The sequence below is a fragment of the Camponotus vicinus genome, unplaced genomic scaffold (genome assembly GCF_025532165.1).
Source record: "Camponotus vicinus isolate PSW18456_S1 unplaced genomic scaffold, iyCamVici1.0 SCAF_8, whole genome shotgun sequence".
Lineage (NCBI taxonomy): Eukaryota > Metazoa > Arthropoda > Insecta > Hymenoptera > Formicidae > Camponotus > Camponotus vicinus.
This window is the reverse complement of record NW_028141980.1, coordinates 19,137,361-19,164,535: the sequence shown is the minus strand read 5'-3', so window position 1 is coordinate 19,164,535 and position 27,175 is coordinate 19,137,361. Positions and strand designations below refer to the sequence as shown.

Genomic DNA, 27,175 nt, shown 5'->3' with positions numbered 1-27,175 from the left:
ATATATATATATATATATATATATATACACAGGGTGGCCCACGTAAAGTGTTACAAATTTATATCTCGGAAACGAAGCAATTTAGAGAAAAATGTTTCAGACAAAAGTTGTATGGTTTCGAGGGGGATATAAGATGATGTCATTAGTTTGACCTTGAAGAGTCACCTGAAGGTCACGTGAAGATCACCTCCAACTTTTTAAAGAGGACATCCTATATGCTTTTACATATTCTTATAGCTCATCTCGAGAGCTTTCCAAAACACTATAATTAAGTTAGTTTTCATTAAGTACTTTCCGAGTTATGAGGCTTGAAATCATTTCTTAATTTTACATAAACCATAAAATATCTAGTAAAATATTCATTTTTCGATTATCTTACCTTAATACTTTTATGTACAAAATAATGAGAGGAATCAATTAGTCTAAAGAAAAAACATAGTTGTTTTTAAGAAAAAATATGTAATTTGCAATTAATTACATATTTTTTCTTAAAAACAGCTATGTTTTTTCTTACACCAATTGATTCCTTTCATTATTTTATACATAAAAGTATTAATGTAAGATAATCGAAAAATGAATATTTTACTAGATATTTTATGGTTTATGTAAAATTAAAAAATGATTTCAAGCCTCATAACTCGGAAAGTACTTAATGAAAACTAACTTAATTATAGTGTTTTGGAAAGCTCTCGAGATGAGCTATAAGAATATGTAAAAGCATATAGGATGTCCTCTTTAAAAAGTTGGAGGTGATCTTCACGTGACTTTCAGGTGACTCTTCAAGGTCAAACTAATGACATCATCTTATATCCCCCTCGAAACCATACAACTTTTCTCTGAAACATTTTTCTCTAAATTGCTTCGTTTTCGAGATATAAATTTGTAACACTTTACGTGGGCCACCCTGTATATATATGATACTTTTTATCGTTTTATTTTGACTTTAAGATATATGTATTGTACGTTTATTATTACGTTTTATCAAGAGACACGGCATATCGAATTTTACCCATTTGAAAATAGTTGATTTGCCCGTATTAACGATCTAGTGATACGAACATATATCTATGAAAAAGACTACGGTCAGGGAGACGCTCTGGATGCTTTGAAGCGTTTGATTGACCAATCGGGTTAAAATAATTTTTACTCCTTTTGGTCCTGATTAGTAAATCAAACGCTCCAAGGCATCCAGAGTGTCTTCCCGACCGCAGCCAAAGACTCAAAACTTATTTCTCAAGATTGCTAATCCTGAGGGTGGGGTGCCATGGAGCGTATTACGATACGCGCGTATCGAAAATCTGACCAATCGCAGACGTTCCGCTGTTTGTGATACGGGAAAGTTATGTCTGCGATTGGTCAGATTTTCAATACGCCCGATACGCGCGTATCGTAATACGCTCCATGGGACCCCACCCTGAGGCTAGAATTTCGCGCGGATCTTTAGAATCAATTCGATTTTAATTCAACATTTTTAATCATTCGTTTTCATGAAAAACCAGATTGATTGATTACAATATTTCTATCGCGTGACGTGTTCGTGTGTGATAAGAATTTCTAATAAAAATATACACATTTTTTTTTATCTTAATAGATTCTACACATGTTCGTGGAGGAAGCAAGATAAATATGCTACATAGCGATAAAATAAATTAATTACATCTTTTTAAAAGAAACACATTTATTTTGTTACAAGTACAAAAAGTACATATAAACATATTTTTTTTTAAATAATTTGTTTAATAATTGTTAAATTCTAAAATAAATATTTTTTATTAATAATTTATATGATGCAAAAAATGTAGCATATTCGAATATTTAATCGCTCAAATCGCTTTTATTCCTCAAGTATCTTAAAGAAATATTCAACCTGAAAATATTTAATATATATAAATCATAGAAGATATGTCGAAAAATGATTAAAGTTTTATTACCTCTAATACACCATCTTCTGGCAAGTCGGAACAATGTACAGCATTTTGTACTTTTGTTTTCCCATATTTTGCTCTAAGCGTATTTGGTTTGATTTGCCGTGCAATATCCTACATCAAATAAATATCTATAATAAATAAATATCTATAACATCGAACAAAGTAATTAAAGTAATATATACTTACTGGATCCATTGGACCGCAAAAATTCCTAAAATCAGCAACAATATTGGAGTCCTCGTTTTTACGACTTACTTCTATAACAACGCATGGACCAGATTGTAACTGAGCTACCATTGCCTATAATAAATATTTATGAATGCTTTCTTTTTCAGAAATTATTTGTAAAATAAATATAAAATGAAAACATACAGTATACTCAGGAAGCACGCCTTTATAAATTTCCAGAAATTCCTCGGAATTAATTACATTAATATGAAATTGTCGTATAGCTGTAATTATATAGTCTGCCTTTTGAATATCATCAATAATGGCACCTATTATAAGATTAATTTAATGAAATATATATAATGTCAGATAAAGTAAAAGATGCTACAGAATAATATGTGAGAATTCCATTATTTAGATATTATATTTCGCAATGATATATTAATAAAATTTTCAATTTACCAACAAGCCTTGCTTGTACAGCATGTGGTTTGATAATACAACAGGTGCAATTTTGCAGAATTGCAGTAGTTTTTAGCCCTTTTTTATTTCTTAAATTGGGAAAGAAATATTGCAACTCCTGAAAATATGATATCAGATATTAGATCAAAATATACATTAAGTTAAAAATTATATATTAAAATTCGTACTTGCATTGCTATTTCGATATTCTTAGATCCATATATAGAATTATATATTTCATCTTTTCCACAACAAGCTCTTAATGAAGATGTAGCTGTTGAGTAAACGTGTTTACAATTTTCTGGATCTACTAATTCTTGCCATCTTGATATACCATTTTCTCCTAATAGTTCCAAACCAACAACAGGGCCAGAGGTAAGATAATTTATCATAGACCTAAATAAACTTGTCATTATAGTATTTCAAATTTATTGAAATATAATAATAGTTCATACTTTCAGAGCCCTTTCAGAGCACTGTTATAATCCAAGATTCATCTTACACCTTATCAGTTGCATCTTTTATAAAATAACATTCTGCAATTTCAGTGGGAGTTAATTGCATCATTTTCATATTTGTAATATGAAAATCGTGATTTGTAATAATTTTAAATATTTCACCCATTTTATCAATAACATCTGGTTTCAAAAGTACGAAAAATCTGGGAAAATAAAATTACCTCGATGCAGCGAGAAATTTTATATGATAAATCATAAAAGATATAAAATAAATTCTTTGCATTACTTTTGCAGTTGTGTTTCTAACTTGATTTTAGTATAATTATCTGCATAATCCATAATTTTTATGCATCTGGAAAATATTGTTACTATAGCACCAATATAAAAATCTTTAGCTTTAATGCCTTCACATATGGTCCTTTTTAGAAAGGTCTTCTTTGTTTTTAAATCAAACTAAAATATAAGGATTATATAAACAATTTTCTTTTCTGCAATATAAATTTGTACTAAACTATCGTACTAAAAATACTAACTTGATACATACCAATTCGATAGTGTTGTTAGATGGATAATAATACAGATAAAATTTTTTCAATATGCAAGCAACTTTGTCGTACCATTCAGCTTTAAATACATATCTGTTGCAGTAATCTGTAGACATCTTGAGACGACTTATATGCTGACGATATATTGTTGTTCATAAATAATAACATTAAAAATCTTAAAAACATTTCCCAGAGAAAAATCACGAACGAATTATAAATTGTTACTTACATTATGAACAATATCAACCTGATTAAAGGGTAATAAAATTTTATTTATTCCATATATATATTGATATCGTGTTCAAGAGAATACCTGGAACCTGGAATAAAATCAGAAGTAGAGGAAGCTTTATAATGAAATAACAGATCAATTGTTAACATAACATAATACATGCTCAAATGACAAGTCGACACAACTCGATTTTTATGATCATTTCGATCTCAAATTGCGATTAATTTAATTATTGGCTTATTAACTTGTAAAATAATTACAAAATTCTTAATGATATAATTATCGTTAAAATAATATAATCGTATAATTGTATATGCACACAATCGTATTTATGATATAAAAAAAATCAAAGAAATTATTGTTAGTCACATTAAAAATTGACGTTTCATCAAATTAGAGCATATCGGAATAATAATTTTTGATTGGCACTACCGTCTACTGTCACATGTAAGAGGACATTTGTTCGAAAATCTACCGTCAAGATAAAGTAACCTTTGATTGACCAATCAGGACAAGAGACATTTTTACTCTGCTTTACTTTGACGATTAGCCTTTCGAACACAACCTCATAAGATTTATGCACTTTATATATACATATATTATATAACTTATTAATATTTTTCTGTGAAAATGAGCTGTTGTGCAATATTTAATATAATTATACATAATATAATTAATTATTTCCAGTTTTTGCAATACTGTAAATTGTCATTCAGCTGGCCAGTTGTTTTTATCGAAATATTGAATTCATCAAACACAATAATTCCGTACTGACTAACATGATATCGTCGCTTCAGGTAGCTACTATATCTACCTTAAAGAACTATATAGCATCTACCGCAAATAATAACGGCACATTGATGCGTGTCAAGGATTTAGTCGATGATTTATTCGCAACGAGAGCCATTCTCATCGCATTAAATCAAAGAGAAAACAAGAAACAAAGAAAGAAAGAAAGACTTAGTATGCTTTGTAATGTTTTAGCTCAATTTATTATAAGGAAGGATTAAAAAATGTATCACAAAAAGCGCGAGAGTCTATTTTAAAAATTATATAATTAATATCAAATTTATCATATGTAACGTATCATATTAACATTAAAAACAGTTGTTCAAATGCCAAAAATAACATTGTAAATGTACATGTAAAATATACCCACAAGTCCCATAAGTCATTGGAATCTAAATAATAAATTATACATATAATTATACATACATAAATTTTTTAACAATTTAAAATTGTATTTCGTGTGTACTTACTACTTTGAAGTTAAATTATTAGATCATTATTTGTTGGACAATTGTTATACAGCAAATTTGTGAAGTCGTGCTGTTGCACTTAGAAAGGATTAATCTGTTGGATTATATGCGCGCTATTTCTCTCTTCACAGTTCGTCACTGATTTATCCCGAGGTGTCAGTATTGCGCTTGACATCACATCGTACGGATTAATTTCCCTTCTACGGTATTCAATATTAACACCTAAAAAGAAGGTACGCAATTTTTCTCTCGTTTTTCAATTTTTTTCTATTCGGGGAATTATGCTATACTTTTAATATAGTTTTTTGCAAGTATGCTTCAAATATTTTTACCTCAAGAATTGAAATTAACATAAAACGATTTATAATTTGCCACAAAAGATTTTCAAGATAGAAATTTATTTATAATTTCATGTACTGTATATTCTCTAATGTATGTGCATTTTGAAATGTATTTTATATATGTATATAGTTTACTTCTTCAATTTGTGTGTGTTTGCTATATTATAAAATTTTAATATATAGATTATTATTAACGGATATGTGAGACTTATAAATTTTATCAAACATATTTTCAAAAGATTGCGATTTATTTTAGATAATTTATAATTCAAAAGTACATTCTCTTGAATAATATATTAGAAAAACAATAATATTCGCCTTCTTCCACACAGTCGGCTAAAATATATGTTATGCAATTGAAACAACAATGGTCTTCGCTTTCATCATCGGTAACAACTAACAATTATAATAATAAGTATTCTTCGCGCATATATATATATATATATATATATATATATATATATATATATAAGTTACAATATAGATAAAGCAATATGATAATATTCTTTAATAATGTGACTATGATTACAACTGAAAAAATAATAATATCAATTAAATTTAATATCAAATAATAATATCAAATAAATTTTTAATAACAAATTTTTAAATATTTATCTTTTAAAGTATTATCTTTTAAATATTATCTTTTATAATGAATCAAATACATTACGAATTTTCTTGATAATAAACATTATGTTCAATCATAGTTAAAATAAATGTTTTTTACAAACTTATTTTAACGAGAATAAATTGATATGTATGTACAAAGTAGAATGTATTGTGAAACCGTTATATAAAAGACATGACATTCATGTCGATGCAGTATTTGCTATAGTATATGTCATGATTATTGCATATATTTCTATAGGAAAGAGAGAAATTATAAATTATCGTTCACATTATTTATAAAAGTGTTATTTTATAATTAAACAAAAATTGCGTTATACATGAAATCAATTTATAAAAAATTATTTTAAAAAATATCGCGAATGCTCTTTTTCAATGGTAAACAGGAAGAATGAGAATGCACACGTGAAGTACAAAAGAAATATGCACAATACAAACTGATTACTTCAGTTAGATTAATTGATTTCAATCGAAATTCAAAAACATACAAAATACGTCAAAATGATAATGCTAAAGACTTTCTTCGGAAGGATAAGCAAGGATTTCCATCAAAAAGAGTTGATGTCATTAAAATTAATATTTTTTGTGCAAGCATCCAGTAAGTAATTTACTAAAGAGTTTTTCATTACATTTAATAACATGCATCTTTTTTTTTCTTTCTTATTGCTTATGTACAATAAAATAGTTTAATAAAATTAATAACGAATTCTATTTAATTTCTTCAGCTATTTATGTGTTGTATCCATATTTAACTATTCACATGAGAGAATTGGGAATAAACATAGAAGAAACTGCAATAATGAGTGCCATCACTCCTCTTGTAGCTATAGTTATGCCGCCGCTTGCCGGTATGTTAGCCGATCGAATAGGAAATTTCAGAGTGAGTTAAATAATTTTCTAATAACTACTAAATATATCAACATATATACAAGTAAGAAACTCTATTTAACACAGATTATAAATTGGCATAAAGTGAAATTATTTGAATCTGTGCTGTGCTATTATTATCGTTGTACATTTACTTGCGCATTATTTCATATCTCTTTTGATATACTACATACACATACACATACAGAGAATATGAAACATTAATAAAATCTTTTCGGCAATTTTTTCGGGCAGATTTTACTATCGGTATTTTCCATATTCGGAGGCTTAGCGGCGTTGTTATTACTACTAGTGCCAACCGGCAGAATGATAGTGAATTTTCCTGAGAATATAATCATGGAGCTGGGTTGTCAAGGTAAAAGTGGTTCGCTATTATATACAATGAGCCAGACTCATCCTTGCGAGATGAAATTAGATTCGGAAATCACTATAAGGATAGAAAGTTGTGGGTAAGTTAAAAAATGTAGTTAGGCGTCAAATTTAGCTAATATTTTATTGTGAAAATTCCAATAACGTTGCGAATTGCATTGTTATATAATGTTAAAGATGTAATATATTTAAAAAAAATAAAGATAAAAATAGTTTTATAATTATTTTTTTCGCATCAAGCAACATGTTTTTTTGTCTCTAAATTTTTAATCATGTTTTGTTCTACAGATCTTTCTATTATTATCGATATGATTAATCGCGAATCGTAAAGTAGTAAAAATGATTAATGGTTTTGGCTTATAACTTTTAAACAGCCACAAAAGTATTAATTAAGTATTATTTTTCAAAAAGATAATTTACAACCCATCATATATTTTTAATTCTGTGGAAATATTAGGACATTTTAAAGATGCCTAAAAATGTCTAGATTTCTTTTAGGATTGCGAGTCATTTGAATTCAAATTACCACAAACGTAACGCATAAAAAGTAATATTATCACGAGTAGTAATCTTCTACCATCATGACAAAAACTTTAATATAGTAATCATAAACACATAATGTAAATACAAGTGTTCTGTCTTCCTGTTTGTTTCACTTTAACTTAACAACTTAATTTCAAGTAAAACAAATGTTGAATTTTTATGAATCTTGCTAATGACATTTTAATAATATTCACATTCAAGAGAATTATTTACCAAATTTAAATGACATTTTAATTGATTTCTTTCAAGTTGTTTTTATCTAAAATTACCTAAAATGTTGTACAAACATTTAAACATTAATATATATTTTTTTGCGTATAATACAGATTCATGTGTCACATGGAAACAGACAACGAAACAGATCATAATTTGATTTTGAAATCGAGACTTTATACGGTCAGACATTTTAATTTTCAAACTGATGAAAGTACTTTGTACAAATACATTCCTGCGCAAAATGACTTGTCAACGGTATGTTGCATTGAACGTATATTAACAAGTTGTCTTTTAATGAATGAAAATTTGATATTTAATATCAAAAAAATAAGCGGTGAATTAAACATTGCATGCTAGTCATTATAGGAGCGCTCGCGTGATATACATATTATTATATATTAAATATTTAATTTTCTAATTAAAAATATTTCAAGTCTAAAATAGCATATATAATATTATTTACTGTTCTATTAAAAAAATTTGAAAAAGAATTTTTTTATTACATTAATAAAAATATCGAATTTACTTATTTGTATAATATATAATAACGATAATGTATATGACTTATAGAATTTTTAATTATCTTACTATTTTAATTGTAATAATTAATGCTATTGTAAATTTTTATACAGTTTTTAATGTGCACCAGTATTGGTGTATCGATCAAATTCGCTATTAGCGTCTAAATTTAATTTTCTAGATATATTGTTTCACAACAAAATATGATAAACTTTTACATTAATGTAGTCTCTTATTAATCATCTTGACGTTGATATATATATATATATATATATATATATATATATATATAAATTGTCAAGATTGCAATTTATGAATATATGAATATATTTTTCAAAAAATTATAACCGCAATTCATTGTTTATAAAAATATTAATAAATTAAGTTAAGTTTGTTAACAAATAAAGATGCAAAGCGAGCAACAAGAGATTTGAAAGTAAACTGACATAAAAAATTTCAATATTGGATACAGATTATGTAAACATTATTATACATGTATGTACATTATAATAGACACTTGCATGTTATTATATAAACATCAAAAATGTCAAAAATTTTTTAAATGGATATATTGACGAGATGAAACTTCCATTTTTCGCGAGTTCAAATTTGTAGTTTTCCATGCAAAGTGAAGTCCACTTTACTTCATTCATCAGTAGTTCTTTGGATGTAAAACGATAAATCTACAATTAAAATTTGTCTACATTATTCAATGTTTTCAGTGCAAAACGAGATTTATAAAAATCATGTATATGTACTTACAACTTTTCGTGCAAAGTCACGTAATTCCTAGCCCGATGTATGAGTGTATGTATGAGTATATGTGTGTGCTTTCGAACATTTAGAGATAACATAAAAGAGGATCGCTTTAGTATTACAGAATGTCGTAGAATAATAGATCCTTGTGTCTAAAAATTTATATATGAAATTATATAATTATAGATTTTGTTTTGCACTAAAAATATTGGATAACATATAGTGGACCTTTGCATACATAATTGCATATCTATTTGGCACCGTACAAATTATAAATCTTGTCAGTTTTTATTTTCTTTCTTTCTATCCTTTAAGAATATTTAATAATAAATAGCCGAACATTTAATTAAAATCGTGACTTTTACAAAGACCTTTATAATATGAAAATCTTTATAATTGGAAGTTATTGGAAGAGTAAGGAGGAGAAAGAGATACATTAATGAAAAGGTTTATCCAAAATAATATTATATTAGGACATATCATTTTTTGTGTGTATTTTAAAATTTGCAGAGTTCTAATCAGCAGGAAAATATAGAAGAGCATCGACAATTAAAAAATGATGAATTTTTTAAAACTGCCATTCGACGGATTTCAAAAACTTATTATTTCTTTCCAACTGATCAGCTACTTTCATTTTCATGTATCTCAAAATGCGTGCAAGATTTTGATAATTTTACTGAAACGTTGTATGAATGCAAAAACCATACGTTGTGTGCTTTCGATTATTTAATCAAACCAAAGGTATAGGAAAAATAATACATAGATATCATAACGCGTAGCGACATTTGTATATATCTAAAAATATTCAAAGATATGGATGATATTATAAGCATTATCTTCATTTTCGCGTATTTTACATATCGTAATTTTTTAAACAATTGTTTAAGTTTTTTTTTTAGAATGAATGTTAAGACCGTATGTAAATTCTCAAAAAAAAACATAAACGTTAAAATCATGCAGTCATTTTTTTAGAATAATAACAACCAAACAATAAATTATCATTTGTACAAATCAAAAATTAAAAGTTTAAAATTGGATGAAGAAGATTTACAACAAGAACGGCAAAGATACTTGGCAGAGGAAATAGCCTGGGCAGAGGAAGATTTTCGAAAAGTTACTTGTGATGATTCAGATAATAATAATTATATAAATGATCAAGTCACAGTAGATGTGCATCTTTATGATTATGATGCCAATTTAAAAACAACTAAGCAAGTTCTAAGCACGAATAAATGCAATCAAAAATGTATAGTTATTGTACCTCGCAAATCAATGTGCTCTAACATGAATATAGAAATTGAATATAATGTAAGTTTGACATTCTGGCTTTATCTCATCATTAGAGTATTCATAGGTTAGTACAAATTTCAACACGATTTTTCTCTGTCTTTCCCTCTCCCTCTCTCCCTCTCTCTCTCTAAATAATTGTAATAAAAAGTCTTTAATTATTATAGTTACCATAATATTGTTTAAATATTATATAATTGTAGCTGTAAATGTGTATAAACTCTAAATATTAAAGAATAAGAATAAACAATATTAAAGAATTAAGATATAAAGCTTTTATTTCAGGTATTATTGGTGGTACAACGTTTGCTATGTTTGAAGGTGCTGTTATAGCGATATTACGAGAGCAGAAGGCAGATTATGGTCTTCAAAGAATTTATGGTAGTATAGGAGGCATGATTTCTTCACCTTTATCAGGTTTTCTCATTGATTATGCCAGTAAAGATAAAGGATATACTGATTTTAGGTGAGTCAATTGATTATAATGCACAAGATAAATAATTCGTAATTGCTGGTACAATTGACAAGGAAATAATTTTATATGCAAAAATAAATAAAAAATGTTTTGTGTGTGAATAAAATTTTTTTTATATATAATAAACTTTTTGTTTTCGAAATGTTCTATATAATATATATGTGATTTTTATTTATAATAATTTATAATAAATTGTTACAAATCGCATATATATATCTTATTTATAATAAATTTTATTGAGTCTAATATAAAAAAATGAATCTAAAATAAGAAATTTTATGAATATTTCAGGCCTGCATTCTATTTATACGCAGCATTGAAATTAATATCAGGTGTTCTTATGTTGCTGATTAATTTAGAATTTAAAGCACCTGCTAGTAATGTTGTACATGACGTCTTTATTGTTCTGAAAAACATTGAAACTGCCGCACTCTTTCTTGCTTGCTTTGTTCTTGGTAGATTATCAAATTATAATATAATGTATTAGGTTCAACTTAAACGTAGACTGAGACTTTTATAGAATAATGATTTCTCAGTCTATGGTTCAATTGAACGTACCATGTAGTTTGAGTTTCTTTTTTTTTTTTATTAAGATATTCGAGATAGATAATTTAAACAAAAGACAACAACAATGATATGAAAACAGTAAAAAATATTTTGATAGGTACTGCTTGGGGATACATCGAATCGTTCCTCTTCTGGTTGATACAAGATTTAGGAGGATCTAATTCACTTATGGGTATCACTGTGACCGTCGGTGGTATCGCTGGCATACCATTATTAGCGCTTTCGGGACCAATAATATCGAAAATTGGTCACGCGAATGTGCTTTTTATAGGATTTGTGTTTTATGCTATCAGACTTTGTGGTAAGCATTAATAATGATTCGAAATAATTGATAAAATAAACACAAAGATACATACATAATAAAAAAATACTTTTTTGTACAGGTTACTCCTTAGTTTATAATCCTTGGTTAACTTTAATCTTCGAGGCATTGGAATCAGTTACGTCATCTCTTAGTTTCACTGCAGCCGTTACTTACGCGGCGAAATTATCAACTATATCTACCGATAGCTCGATACAAGGATTGCTTGGCGGTGTTTATTACGGAGTTGGTATGTAGTTTCATTCAATTGTTGAAATTCTTTGATAATATAACGAAAACGATTTAATATAATAAAACTTCAGTAAATATTGTGAAAAGATTACATCTCACCGATTTTGACTTTCACATACAGAGCATTTCAATAAAGATAGCAATTTCTCGTAAGCATGTATATGAGTGTAGAGCTGGTAAAAATAACTCCTATAAAATTTTTTTCTATAATGTCTCTTCTATCATCATCATTTTATTATCATCCTCACTTTGAATTACGAGGCAGATGAAATGAATAGTCGATGAGTAATGTTTTCGCTATATTTATCGAAATTTTACTAATTTTTATTATTTTATTATTTTTATTAACTTATTTACTATTTATTATTGATAAATTTTATTATTTTTATTAATTTATTGATTTTGATATTTATAGGCAAAGGTTCTGGAAGCTTGATCGGTGGTTATCTAATGAAAACTTTTGGTACTAGACCGACCTATCAGATATTCGCTATGATAACTTTAGTGACTGGCATAATATATTTCATATTTAATATGACTTATCTAAAAAAGCGGCCTCAGTTCGAAGGCAACGATATTGTGAAAAAGAAATCGAAAAATATTGATGCACACAGTAGTTTTGATAAGCATGCAAATGATATTAATCTCGATGAAAAACCACAAGATGAACGAATAAAGAAGGACAAAAGTATTTTGATGGAAAATAATGGTTTAGATAATAAAGGATTTTTGTGTTAAATCAGGATAAAGGATATACAAGAAAAATAAAAGATATACATACAAAATAATAAATTGTCCAAAAAAGCAAATGAACAGCAGATTGATGCGCCTTACTAGCTTTTACTTGTTAATTTTTAATTTTTTTTTAATTGTTGTTATTTGAGAGCCAATTTTTTAGTTTGATCCGGTTAAAATTTTTTCGTGATAGGGAAGAGGCGAAACTTTTCTTCCGTCCATACATTCATTTAAATATGCAAATATACAATAAATGTGGAATTTATGTTCATAATTTTATTAAATTTAGAACCTTTTTTATGTGCGTGTGCATAATATAATGCATGTGGATGTGTATTATAATGATGATACACACATACTCTGTTTAATATTAAATTTTTTGTGATCAATTTTTGTTAGAATCTTGATTTGTATGAAACTTTATTTGTTAATAAATTTTAAATAAACAAGAAGCGACGCTGAAAGTTTCCGAAGAATACTCAAGATGATGATCTTGGCATCATATATGTCAAAATCATATATGTCAAGATCTTTGAGCTAAATCTTCTTTTATACATATTTATCAATATATTTTTTGATGAATGTTATATGTATTACTTTTCTTGCATTAAAATAAATAATCAAATATCCTTTTAAACTTATATATTTTATAAAAATAAAAATAAAACATATATACAGGGTGTTTTTTTAATAAGTTCGAAAAATCTTAGGAGATGATTCTTTGTCGAAAATTAAGGGGAAATTTTTCATATAAACCTATCACTCCTACATTCTTCCCTCTGGAGTTACATTTCTCCAAACATGAGGGTAAAAATTAGGTTTTTATTATAATTTTGTTTCTGTTCCAATTTTTCCAACATTTACTCTAATTTTTATTTTAAAATTTAACTTCTCGTAATTCGAAACCTATGCTATTTAGCATCGTGCTGTGCACGATAACGTATTTTATTTTTTTCTTGAAAACTACTGATTTTATGAAAAAAATAAAAGAAATAAAAAAGTTTCTAAATAATCAAAAATTTTATTATTCGTAGAAATATATTGAGATTATTTTCTCTTTTTTAACATTGAGAGACAATTCATTGATTCGTAATGTACAAATGCGAATACTTATAACGGAGCGTTACGATTTGTAAATTAAATTAGAGTGATTTTGTCAAGCGTCGTTTCTCCTGTTTAGCGCGATTACACTGGCTGGATAAGTTTTGTCTGTGAGAATGAATATATATACGGTAAAATAATGCTTTAATACCGTAAATATCAACATTGTGCAATCTTGCAATCAATTTGATTTGCATCAATTTCACTATAAACGAATAAAATGGAATGACAAAGATATTATCAACTTATAACAATAATAAAAAGATTTAAATGTTGTCTGCTACAATTAAATGCACGTAGACAATACATTTACGACTGCACAAATAATAATTACAGTTATAAGTCTATATAGAGGATACTCGCTTCAAGACTACAGTCATTCGTTTTCAACAATCAGCAAATATGTTACGTATTTTAACTTTGGTTTTCTTCGTACACTTGTCTTCTGTCATAGCGTCAGAAGTATTATCATACGCAAGAGTATCAAAGAACGGACAGTTAGCAAGAAGTTCTCACGATTCTCTCTCGTGGATAACTAGGTACGTATATCGAGATTAATTTCAACACTATTACTGACAGCTAAATACAATTAGATATTTTTTGTGATATTTTATTTTTAAAAAATCAAATATATATATTAAGCAACATTTGTGCATCTAGGCATTCGATGAAAAACAATACGAACCTGACGAACGAAAATAAAGGGAGAAGTATAGCCGACGTCGTTATCACAGTATCACCTGTTTACGTGCCATCCAGAACTCCAAAATTAAAGAAAGGGGAAGCAGTGGATTATCCAATCACTCCGAAGTAAAAAAGCTCAAGTATTGATATATACAAATATAACGTAGTAAAAACATATTGATAATTTATTTGTTATTAATAGACTATTATGTTTATGTCTAGATATTCCACGTTAGATAATGACATGATAGCCAAACTAGATGCTACGGTAGGCAAAAAATTGATTCAACATCGATTTCATCCACCTGCAATTTTCGAGCATAACATCGCGTACGCAAACAGAAAACCGTCAAAAGGAAACTCAAATGCAGAAAGCTCTTTAAACACAAATTCATCTACTTTTCTCGGTCCAATCTTTCCTAATATGTACGAATATAGTCCGTCAGAATTTCTCGACGATGAATCACTGATGCCCAAACCAATGATTAGCAAATATCCATCTACGGACGATAAAAAAGTATGTAAATATAATATTTCATAACAATATTTATCATTATTAGTTCTTAATAGATAAATCAATAAGTTTCCTTATTCTTTTTACTGTCTATCTCTATTACAGTTAATTTTTCTTATTATGACGGGATCAAACAATCTCTGCCTTTTTTTGAAAGTTTCGATTTTTTCTCCTAATTTTTATTTTTATTCTAATAACAATATGCATCATACACATAATAAAAATGTTATTTTTTTAGTCATGTGTGGCTAAGTAGCAAATATAAAATAAGAAACAGAGCAAAATAATGTCATAATATGGACATTAACAGTTATACAAATATTGAGAATGAATGTTGAGAATAAATATGTTAATAATACAGAGATTCTATCAAATACACTTCTTATATATTCAAATGTCTAATTTGAGCTTCATTGAATAGATTCCGGATTCCTATAAATCACCGCCAAACAAATATAATACCGAACACGAAACTGACTACCTTACTTACGACATTGCTCCTTCATATGCAAATGACGAGCTTGGATCAAAGCCCATGAAATTTGCCAACTATTATGAACATCCGCCCTCATTCATGGATCATGATCCGTATGAACATGATGTTCATCACGACATAATATATGATAATGTACCTGAATATCATCATCATGAAACTACAACGGAGGAGCCGGAAATGAATGATCAGCGACTCGACAAAAGGCCATACTCGTATTACTTTATAGGAAAAAAGCTTTGGTACATACCTCTATACTTTAGTATTTATTTTATCATATACATAGCAGCGCTTGTCTTAAAAAGCATCGCCAGGCATAAGATCAACTTTCCGGCACAACTAGCAGAGGCTGCAACGCAGGAAAGAAGCGATTCGAATGAAGGATGGTGGTCTTTTACCGAAAAAATACTTGAAGGAGTGGAACGATTTGCCGAAACATAAAAATTCGAAAAATTGATAATATTATATTCAATGATGAGTTATCAGTGAGAAAATCCTACAAAAATATCAATGCATGTAAATAATTGCTTTTCTCTTCCTGTTAAAAAAATATATTTGTAATTTTTAAGCGAAACTGATAGAACAATTAATAAAAATTAGTTTGTAAAACGTGTCGTTAAGATGTCATTTATCATAGAAATATGTAATAATTTTGTTAATATATATTTTACACATATTCATATAATTTATAATGTCTTGGATTAACTATGTGTTAATCAATGATCATTATTTAAATGTCAAATTATATTGTTTAGTTTTAAGTTAATACTTGTTTTAAAATAAATTGCAGAGAGAGACAGAGAGAGAGAGAGAGAGAGAGAGAGAGAGGCGGAGAGAGAGAAAATTGTACTTGTAGTTACAGTTGTATTTATTATTTCTATACCTATTTTTTTCTTACAGTTGAATTATTGTCTACTCATTTAATCATTTATTTATAAATAAACAAGATACTAATAACTTTGCATTTGATAATTAATTTTTTATTACTGTAATAATGCATTTCAGATTCTTAAATCTTCTATCTTTAGGGTTATTTTAAAAAGAAATTGTTAAGTAATCTGATGATTTAAATTGCGATATATAGTTCTTAGATTTCAAAATTCTTGATTGTTTAAATTTCTTAAAATCACGGAATTCTCGATTCTTTAAGCGCATATAATACTACATTAAATATTCCAATATGTTGCTAAATAAATTGATATAAACAATATGCAGATGGAATAAATAATTGTTAATAGAGGGACAAGATTTACCATTGATTTAGAATATCATTTCAACAAAATCAAAACTAAGAATATGCTAAAAAGAAAGATTTGAAATAAAACAAATATTTCTCTATTTAGCCGCTTGTAACGCGTAATAATATGATTTAACCTATTTCTTGACATACTTCATTGATTTTTTTAAAATTGAAATTGATAAGTATTTAGCAAGTTTTAGATATACACGTTACATGTAGCAGCGTGTAATAATAAATAATAATTGATAATATATGATTTTAAGAATCTTGCGGCTTATAAACAACATCATCAACATTATTTGGAAACTATGATCAATCAAACTCGATGCTGCTGAATGTATTGACGGATTCTACCTCTAAACGACGATGCATAAGATCTGTAACAATTAGAGCTATTAGCGCTTATGGATTTACTTAACGTTACCGTCGATACAGTTATCGGTTCGCGAATACCGAACAAAGTTGGTATTGAAACTAAGTCCACGAGTCGTTTAGTTTCTCGACAGACTTTGATAGCTAAAGGTTTTCCGCTTTGAAGCTTTGCATTGTGTATTACTTCCAACTAATAATTCTATATGTGACAGAGTGCATTGTTAAAGTGGGATGGTGCCCATTGTGAATATTAAAAAGCAAAACGTACAATATATATATTTTAAAGATTAACATGAGTTAGTATTTCATTTGCTGTAAGAAAAAATATTAATGAATTTATTCGTATATTTTAATATATTTATTGTAAGTTATATATATATATATATATATATATATATTTTTACTATATGGATAATATCTTAATTCCTCAGATTCAGTAAGCAACAGATTAGTTTGTAAATTTGTTTTGCTATTAATTTGCATCTATTACACATTTGCTGAATCGAGCGAAATTAAGAATATGAAAGAATTGACTTCGAAAACAGGAACATCTAAAGAAAATTTTGATTTAGTTACAATTGCGCAGCCTATCAGGTAAATGTATAATTTAAATTTTATTATTCTTAACATCATTTGCTTCAATTTATAATCATGTTAATCGAGCGTAGTTGAATCTTTAATATGTAGGAAGAAATGTAAAATAAAAATTAAACAATACATGCGAGTTTATAATAGTTGACGGTTAGTGATTTTATTCTATAGTGATTATTCTAAATTAATATCATATAATACATTTTGTCTACAGACAAAGCAAAGCTTATAGACAGGATTATAATACTAGAGGAGACAATACTGACTATCAAGATCATTATCAAGATCATGGCGATGATACCATGATGATGAATGACGATGACGAGGACGATCATAATCACATGAAGGCGATCAGTCAACCTAAAGTTGATTATTGGGCTGGCTATTATGACTTTCTAATAAACGAAGGCAGTTATAAATTCTGGGCCGTTTTTCAGGTAATTTTAAATTTATCCGCTTAAATTTTTCTTTATAATCATTCGAGTTTGTTTAAATAACATGCTATCGCTTGCATCAGCTCGCGACTGCGGCTTTGTTAATTTATAGTGGTTTTGCGGCACTCTACTATGCCAAAGTGAACCCACCAACCACGGATGATTATTTTGACGATCTATTTCGCCGACGAAGACGGAGAAGACGTCGTTCGCTTCCGCGTGTGCTCGCGGCTCCTGACAGATCTTTCGCTGGTCTTGATGCCATCACATTTCAAAGGATAATCGAAGCTGTTGACACTGAACGAACACGTTGATGCATTTATGTTTTAATCGTTTTTTTAATGTGACAAAAGAGGACAATGCAGTAAATAAAAAGTAGACGGTAAGGGATCGACGATAAGGGACAATTTTGATAAGACGAGATTTTGAGAAAACGAATTAGAGCGAGAACAAGAATGAACTTGTGTATGAGATACGTCAATACCAAGATACACAATCGACCATTTGTTTTTTATAAAAGTTTAATTACTTTTAATTATTACAAAATTAGAGAAGTTATACAATATAATTTGTATTTATGAAATATATAGTTGATTTTGATATTTATAAAATGAACAGTGTATATAGTTCGATATGTGTGTCTTTATTTTTGTGTGTGTGTACTGTTTCTATTTAAATAGTAGCTTTGAAGTAGATAGGCTTATATCTTTGAATAAATTAAAATATATTTAAAAAATAAGATATGTACAATTAAACAAGGGTAAAATAATTACAAAAATTAAACGAAGAGTTGAAACAATTTGGAAAAATAATAATAAAAACAAAGGCGTAAATGATTACATAATAAGAGTTAATCGTTTTTTAAAAGATAATCAAAGATATAATATAAAGTAATTTTAAAAGTAATTAAAAATAAGTAATTTTAGTAATTTGAATATCATGCACTTTTGATTGGCTGAGAGAAGAGCCGATTCAATTATAATGCTCTTAGTAGTAAATGTATGTGTGACAATCAAAACTTTCAAAAAAATTTGATTGATAAATCAAACGGCAATCACAAATTGAATTGTCATTTAATACAATGAAAATACCAATGCCGATATCATGCTTCTATTTACGCCCACGTATATTGGCATATATATTATATATATATATATATATATATATATATATATATATATATATATATATATATATATACATATATATATATATATACATATACATATATATATATTTTTATATATATATATAACTGTATAACTATATATATATATATATATATATATATATATATATATATATATATATATATTTAAGTTAAATATATAATATTATAAGTTAAATATATATAATATTAAGCCTAAAATAAATTCTCCTGTCCAACGTAACGAAGTCTTCAAAAGATAAAAAATTATTACATGTATATTCATATGTACATTAAAAAATTAAGAAAAAATAAATGGAAATTTCGATGAATAGAAAAGTAATAATGTTTGTTTTTATTTTCTATTTTATAATATAAAGGAAAATAGTGGTGACACTTTTATCTTTTAAATGGTATAAAAGTTGGTCAATGTTAAATAATTATAATTGAAAATACATAGTGATAGTCGCGTATAAAGTTAAATTAATAATGTATAATTAATTATGGCTGAAAAAAAAGTGATAAAGAGTAATTAGAATAACAAGGACGAAATTAGCAGTGGCTGCAAAAGAACCAGTCGAGCACTCGTCTACGTGACTAAAAAGCTCTTTATAAGCAAGCACTGATTTCTTCATCGATGATGTAGAAACTAAACCAGACGTGGAATCTTTGAAGAGGAGATTAAACGTGCCGTTGAATGGACCATAAATGTGAATTGGTCTCCGAGGGCTTACGCGGTATCCTAACCAATTTTCTAGTTTCAGTAAAGCCAGAAAAGTATCGGTTCTAGAAATTTGCGTATCGTTTTTGCGACCAACAAGCTGAAAGAAACATTGCAATTTATTTGTTTTTATACACTGCGCAACAGATATATAGACGTACGCGCGCGCGCACACACACACACACATATATTAAATATATGTATATATGTATATAAATTAAATAATTTTTAAAAAATTATACCTACTTCGCTATCAATTGTTACTGATAATGCGCAAAATTCGTCAAATTTGAATCCTGGAGTTTCAGCCAAACTTCCATTTTTACACAAGATACGGTACATATTCGAATCGATGGTTTTCTCTAAAATAATAATTAGTTGTAAATATTTTAAACTTAAACTTATATATAAACGTTTTCAATCTTTTTTATTGTATATCTGTAGAAATAGATAATCTTTTACCGATTATATATTTATAATATATTATATATTTAAAAAATTATGTTGTTTGATACCGATAATATTTGCCGCATCAACGAATGCAATATCACCGGCGCCTTCGCTAAGACATCTCATGGCTCCTTCATCACTATAATAGCGATTAGTTTCGTTTACTGCACAAGAGGTATTATTTTGATATCGACATGCTGAACAAAACTTTGACGATACATCTGCAGAAATAGGAGTGCGCGTATGATCGGTGTCTTCTATCCCAGGACTACAAGCGCCAGCCAACAGTTTGGACACCAATAATGGATAATCACAGGACTTGGATGAAATAATGCCATTCGATCTTGCGACATTGATAAAATTTAACCAACCAATTCCACCGTATTCTGGAAAACATGCTTTTAGATTTCTTAGGTCGTGAAAATTTTTTATTGGATAATTGTTATCCTTAGGTTCGCGGACTACCGCAATTATCACGCTATTTTTGTCCGTTTCAGTTTCACTATACAGGATCGTTGATAGGCCGTAAACGCTACATAAATGTAAAAAAGAATATTAAATAATGTGTAATAAATTTTTTTATAACTGTTTTACTTAACGTTTTATTATATGTATATATATATATATATATATATATATATATATATATATATATATATATTCTAAAATTTTCGCTTACGTTCGCGCCAGGTAACCATAGTTAGAATCGATAGTGATTATATCTGCTCGATCTTCAGCTATATCGCGAAAACATTCAAATGTGGAATTTGATTTGCTACAGGAAATGTTCGGTTGTACATCGAGTGCTCTCGCTGCTCTCGCCATCCATCTGCATTTATTAGTCTCCAAATCACCAATCGTGCACCAACGAATAGTTTTACCGCAGGTCTCAATGTTTAAGATATCTATTTCTCTTCCTTGACTTAAGTACGTAGCCAAAGACATTTCCGTAAGGTTGAAAGCCCGGCTATCTTCTTGTATAATTTTATTTAAAGCAATTTCCCAATTGTTTTCTTTAAGTCCAAATGGTAATGATGGTTTCAGCCATTTCCACAAATCAATTTTAAGAGCTTTTGCAATTTCCCTAAAAAGTAAAAAGATTTTTGAACAAAACATAATCAAGCAGATTATTAAAAAAAAAGATCTATTATTTGTATAAAATAATTTTCAGTAAAAGTCGTATCGCATTAATTTTCCCCTTGATATAAATATAAGTATCTCTAGATATTTTCTAAGTAAATATAAGTACTATTACATTGTGTAAAAAATAAATTTATTAAAGTATAAATTAAAAAAGAATTTATTTTTACGTAAAATGTATTTAATCATCGACTACATAAGTTGTTTTCAAGTTTTGAATCTTTCTTGTGTATTTCTTTCTAAATTCTTGCATACACATATAACTTAAAAAGCTAGATGCAAAATGAAAAAAATTACTTTAAAATATTTTTTCCCCCTAATTCCTTTTGTGTAAATTAATGCAAATTACAAATATCGTTGTTCGCTTACTTTCTAGCTGCGACGACGCTCCATGGTTGTTTAAGCCATGCACAAGGAGTTTCGGTGGTTAAAGGAAGAATATTACCATTTGGACATAAAAATTGGAACGTCGCATTTGTCTGAAACATATGTAGAATAATGTTTGAATAGCAATAAAAAAACTCATTATAATTACAAATAATAAACACAAATATAAATAAATTAATACAGTGACTCTTATGTCAAATAATTTCAAAAACTGAGATGAAATACATTCGTTTCCTGAAAACAAATCTTTCACTTACTTTGAAATATTCACGAACATAGTTGAGCGCTACATATGCGACTTTACCATCACGACGAGCTAGGCATTCCATTGCTCCGAAATGTCCATGTTTTTCCTTATTGTTGTAACTACAAGTTGCTTGATTATCACAAAGAGCGCATAATTCTGGATACTTATTTTCTGCGAAGAGAAAAATAATAAATATAATTACATTACTCGTGCGCGTTAATTTTTTGAAAACTACTAACAAAACTTAACAAAATTCGTAATTAAAAGCATTAATTATTCAAAAGACATAATACAATAATTAAAAAACGACTTCTTGTGCAAAAATAAATACAATATTAATCAATGAAAAAAGAGATAGTTTTATTAAATTAAGATAGTTCAGATTAAGTTGAATTAGCTCAAATCTTGTATCAATTCAGTTTGACACATTATTTATATTCAATAATAATATTTAATAATAACTCGTAATAATAATTTTCTTCTATTTTATTACTTATGTTATTGTAAAAAAATTCTATGTGAAAGCCTTTAATGTGCATCAATACATACATCCAATTAAATTCGCTATAATTTTTGCTATTATTTAGAAAATAAAGGCAGTATATATGTGGATTCTGCAAACTACGGTGTATGTTATATTTTAAAATAATAGATCTCAGAAATATCTTTCAAAAGCAACTTCCAGTGATTCAAAGCAAATATGATTGAATTTCAATTTTCTTTCTCTCTCTCTCTCTCTCTCTCTCTCCTTTCTCAATGTCAAAATTATATTAATCTTTATAATATGTAAATGTTGTAATATCGATTTACTTAAATTTTTTTTTTAATATGAATCTCTCGACTTACTTAATTCTTGATCGATGGAACTGTCAGCAGTCCATTCACCTGGTCTACAAGCTTTTCCGAAGAAATCTCTAAGACTTCTGATCTCATTTTCGATGACAGTTACATTATCTTGGCAATGCGGAAAAATTACCGTCTTTTCAAAATATTTGAGAACGTAATCATTCCACCATTGAGATTTACTAAAACCAGGATGGCAAAAGCCACCATTTTTTAATTGTTTGAGGCGTTCATCAGGACTAACAGCCTTTTGCGTTAAATCTGCGGGAACCACTGCCACCGTTTGAAATTCAAATTCCTCTGTAAAAGTTAGATTATATATTTAAGAAAAAGATAAAAAATTATTAAAGTACGCACAAGGAACGAATATTTTCAAAGAGTTTTGATTTATTCCATAGTAATAATTCACATCTATATTATATATATATATTCTACCTAAAATGAAATTTACACACATTCAAAATATCACTAAAATACATAAGTAAAATAATAATAAACCATTAAATTCTGTGATATCAGTATATTATAACACTTAAGTTAAGAATATGTACTTGAAAAAACATTAATGATCTTAAAATCACTTTGAAGATGATTTTAAGAGACAAATTGTTTGTACATTATATTTATTTTTTTAAATGGTGCAATTTTTTTCTTACTTTTATTTGGTTTTTATTTGCGCGGATAATTAAAACATATAATAGCATTGCACTAAAAAATAATTAAATACAATCTTTTTGCATCTTGTCGCAAAAAGTTTTTAAAACTTTGTATTACCTTCCTGCCTTTCCCTATGTCTCAATTGAAAAATAGGCAAGAAATCCAACGGGTAAAATTGATATGCCAACAAGAGTTCTTCTGCATTGAAAACGCCGAAATCGGCCTTTCCTTGAGCTAAGCGAATAGCGCATTCAGCGCTGTCCGTTACACGCAAACATGACACTTTACTTTCTCCTCGTTGTAGAGCATAACACGCGTCATCACTTATTGTATCTATAGGCGCGCAGAATTTATCTGAAAAACCGTGAATTGATCGGTGCATAAATTGAATTATTGACGAATCTTCTTGGTATTCGTAAAACTAGAAGTAAAAGTTTTCGTGTATTTTTGAGTATGTATTTTCAATATATAAATTAATAAAATGCTGAAAGCTTTAAAAATAACAAAAGTTGAATGAAAAAGATAATTATAATAAGGTTGATTTAAATATATATGATAAATTCAAATTTTTAAATTAATATGTATAATTGATAGTAAATTAATCTCTCTCTTTAAAAAAAACTATGATGTTATATAGAAGTAAAATAAAGGTTGTCTGACTTCTTAACTTATAAAAAGTGATAATAAACGGCCTTTTTTTCTCTAATGTCTATTTAGTGAAATATCATTTGATTTTTACTCAAAATATATTTGATTTTTGTTTAAAAATCAATATTACATTATTGTTTTATTAATTTTTACTGCTACATTTACAATTATTTATTTATATACATATATATTTAATATATTTATTTACATATCAATTATTACAAGTAATGGACAATAAATTTCAAATTTTTACATGACAGTAATAAATTAAAATAATTAATAAGTTAAAACAATTAATAAGTTTAAAACAATTAAGTGTAAAATTATATAAAATTAACATTGTAATATATATGATATTTCTAATATTTATTTATACACTGATAATTAATTTGTAATACGACTACAATATCATTTATATTTAAAATGATAATTTTTACTTTTCAAAATTTTAATACACTTTCCTTAGTGATCTGATTCACATGTGCTTCATATTCCCTTTCTTTCAAAAATTCTTTTATCAAATTTTTATCATAACAATTTTACGCGTTCATAGCGTTACGCATAATAATATTAAAATTGACATAAATATATATTCTCATTGATATAAAAATGCATTATACAATTATTAAAAACGTATTCATCATATTAAAAATAAACGTAATGCACATCGATGAGATTATATCAATTTCATTGAAATTATCATTTAATCATTATCAAGATATCTATTTATCTATTGCTTGATAGTGTCTAATAATACAAAAGGAATATGATCCTCCATAAATGTTCATAAATATCATAAATTTCTTATTCAAACTTTTTAAAATTTAATCATATATTTCAAATAATAATAACTTTCAATATAATGGAACAAAAATCTATTATTTAATGTATACATATATATATATTTTTTAATTTATCTTCTTTTTCTTCTATTATAAGAAAATAATTAACACATTTCTCCCACAAAATATCTTTTAGAAATTATTTTTTATTTTTGCATACACATAAAAATATATAATTTTTAGCGTCACATATAGATTGTTTTTATTTCTTTCTCAATTTTCCTTTAAACAAATACTATTATATATTATGTCAACTATACTTGACATTATGCTTAGAATCTTTATTTATCCATATTTTAAAATTGAAAAAGAAAATAGTGATTTAAAGATTTATTGTATGATATATTTATAATATATCATAAATATATCATAAATTATTTAAAGTGTTACACATTTTTTTATAATTCTCTAATGCTATAATATATGTTATGAGCAATACTATAGCGATTTCCTTATCAATACGTAATGAATCAGACTTTGCTATCCGATATAAAATTTATGATACGCAAAACAACTAATTTATTTTCAGAATATTTCAGAAAAAATATGATAAAAATTAAATGCACATATATTTAATATTATTTTATATTTAATATTATTTTATATACATTTACTATCAAATAACTATTATAAATATAATATTATATATAATATTATATAATATATTTTTAAAAGTTTATTAAATTAGCTGGTATATATAGAGATCACACATGTTATAGATATATATATATATATATATATATATATATATATATATATATATACACATACAATATTCATTTTTTAATACAATATACAATGTACATTACAACATTCATTATTTAATTTTAATTTATTATATAGTTGTTAGATTGTATTTTTAAAGTTTACATGGAATTCATAGATTATTATCATAGAATCGAGCCCCACAAAATATGTAAAGATGTAGCAAATTTATCATAACTTTTTAGTAGATACATAATTTTAGTAAAAGAGCAAAAATAGATAATATCTATTAGCAAATTAAGTTGACTTACATTCCTGTTGCGCATATGCGACTCCAAGAAGGAGACTAATCCAAACGATATTTTTCATCATCGATCTGAAGTCAATCCAGCAACAGTTTGATACAAACTGCCACAGCAATTGAATCTTCTTTCTAACGTGGATAGCAGAAGCGGAACTAGGTGTGCCGCATATGTCTCTTCACACGAACCGAATGATAAGAAGATTCCGATAACGAACGTACACGCCCTGTATATACATGCACTGTTATGTGATTTTGCAATCGCATTGCCCTATCCTTCAAGGACTGTTGACGCAAAATGTGAATCAACGATCGTGGGAACAATATGGTACATTCACAAATCCATTTCAAATAATTTATAATGTGAAACTCACAAGACACGAATTTTCGATAGAATTCTACAATGTATAAAATTCTATATACAATTTCATTTATGTCATATAAGAAGAATTCTAAAAAATACTAATTAATTCTAATTTCATATAATTTTCTTCTAATTTTTCATATAATTTTACACCTCGAATTATAATTGCAAATAAGGAAAAACTCTTATATTATATTAATTAATAAGTTCAAGTTGTAATTATAATTATATGTAATTCTAGGCATGTGCATAATTTAATTAAATTAAATCATGTTTTTACATTGACTTTTTATTTTTAAATCTCCTTCTATCATTGTGTTTTATTTTCTCGCCAAAATTTGCAATAAACATTTTTGGAATTTTATC

At 27.1% G+C, this 27,175-nt stretch overlaps 5 protein-coding genes across 11 annotated transcripts; 3 read left to right on the top strand and 2 right to left on the bottom strand.

Moving 5' to 3' along the window:
* Window positions 1-1,660: 1,660 nt before the first annotated feature.
* Nmdyn-d7 (nucleoside diphosphate kinase homolog 7) lies at window positions 1,661-4,237 on the bottom strand. Of its 4 annotated transcripts, XM_083106152.1 has the most exons (11): window positions 4,163-4,237; window positions 3,791-3,881; window positions 3,561-3,695; window positions 3,303-3,469; window positions 3,061-3,219; window positions 2,747-2,954; window positions 2,559-2,676; window positions 2,301-2,425; window positions 2,115-2,228; window positions 1,932-2,039; window positions 1,661-1,867 (listed from the first exon to the last, which is right to left on the bottom strand). In XM_083106152.1, the coding sequence occupies exons 3-11, from the start codon at window positions 3,675-3,677 to the stop codon at window positions 1,835-1,837; spliced, it is 1,149 nt and encodes a 382-aa protein (XP_082962278.1). In that variant the 5' UTR covers window positions 3,678-3,695; window positions 3,791-3,881; window positions 4,163-4,237; the 3' UTR covers window positions 1,661-1,834. The 4 variants fall into 4 exon arrangements, with proteins under 4 accessions (XP_082962278.1, XP_082962277.1, XP_082962279.1 ...); XM_083106151.1 differs by having other exon boundaries at window positions 3,561-3,881; window positions 3,953-4,214; XM_083106153.1 differs by having other exon boundaries at window positions 3,561-3,881; window positions 3,957-4,214.
* A 242-nt stretch (window positions 4,238-4,479) lies between these two features.
* On the top strand, window positions 4,480-13,546 carry LOC145975567 (uncharacterized). 4 transcript variants are annotated; one of them, XM_083106149.1, is made up of 14 exons: window positions 4,480-4,590; window positions 5,184-5,285; window positions 5,726-5,782; window positions 6,407-6,618; window positions 6,746-6,900; window positions 7,143-7,357; window positions 8,147-8,291; window positions 9,822-10,052; window positions 10,284-10,665; window positions 10,884-11,064; window positions 11,365-11,528; window positions 11,738-11,941; window positions 12,024-12,191; window positions 12,609-13,546. In XM_083106149.1, exons 4-14 carry the CDS (start codon window positions 6,522-6,524, stop codon window positions 12,929-12,931), a joined length of 2,265 nt encoding a protein of 754 aa, XP_082962275.1. In that variant the 5' UTR covers window positions 4,480-4,590; window positions 5,184-5,285; window positions 5,726-5,782; window positions 6,407-6,521; the 3' UTR covers window positions 12,932-13,546. The 4 variants fall into 4 exon arrangements, with proteins under 4 accessions (XP_082962275.1, XP_082962274.1, XP_082962276.1 ...); XM_083106148.1 differs by lacking the exon at window positions 5,726-5,782; XM_083106150.1 differs by lacking the exons at window positions 4,480-4,590; window positions 5,726-5,782 and adding an exon at window positions 4,712-4,756 and having other exon boundaries at window positions 10,920-11,064.
* Window positions 13,547-14,341: 795 nt separating this feature from the next.
* On the top strand, window positions 14,342-16,658 carry LOC145975543 (uncharacterized). The gene is made up of 4 exons (XM_083106099.1): window positions 14,342-14,568; window positions 14,690-14,839; window positions 14,936-15,230; window positions 15,649-16,658. The coding sequence occupies exons 1-4, from the start codon at window positions 14,432-14,434 to the stop codon at window positions 16,159-16,161; spliced, it is 1,095 nt and encodes a 364-aa protein (XP_082962225.1). The 5' UTR covers window positions 14,342-14,431; the 3' UTR covers window positions 16,162-16,658.
* Window positions 16,659-17,483: 825 nt separating this feature from the next.
* Window positions 17,484-19,009, top strand: LOC145975678 (uncharacterized). Its single transcript, XM_083106331.1, has 4 exons — window positions 17,484-17,628; window positions 17,764-17,926; window positions 18,138-18,360; window positions 18,441-19,009. The coding sequence occupies exons 1-4, from the start codon at window positions 17,625-17,627 to the stop codon at window positions 18,669-18,671; spliced, it is 621 nt and encodes a 206-aa protein (XP_082962457.1). The 5' UTR covers window positions 17,484-17,624; the 3' UTR covers window positions 18,672-19,009.
* An 827-nt stretch (window positions 19,010-19,836) lies between these two features.
* LOC145975594 (transferrin-like) lies at window positions 19,837-26,635 on the bottom strand. The gene is made up of 9 exons (XM_083106184.1): window positions 26,456-26,635; window positions 24,067-24,303; window positions 23,296-23,592; window positions 22,460-22,620; window positions 22,185-22,294; window positions 21,355-21,759; window positions 20,741-21,207; window positions 20,472-20,587; window positions 19,837-20,325 (listed from the first exon to the last, which is right to left on the bottom strand). The coding sequence occupies exons 1-9, from the start codon at window positions 26,514-26,516 to the stop codon at window positions 20,002-20,004; spliced, it is 2,178 nt and encodes a 725-aa protein (XP_082962310.1). The 5' UTR covers window positions 26,517-26,635; the 3' UTR covers window positions 19,837-20,001.
* Between the last annotated feature and the right edge of the window lie 540 nt (window positions 26,636-27,175).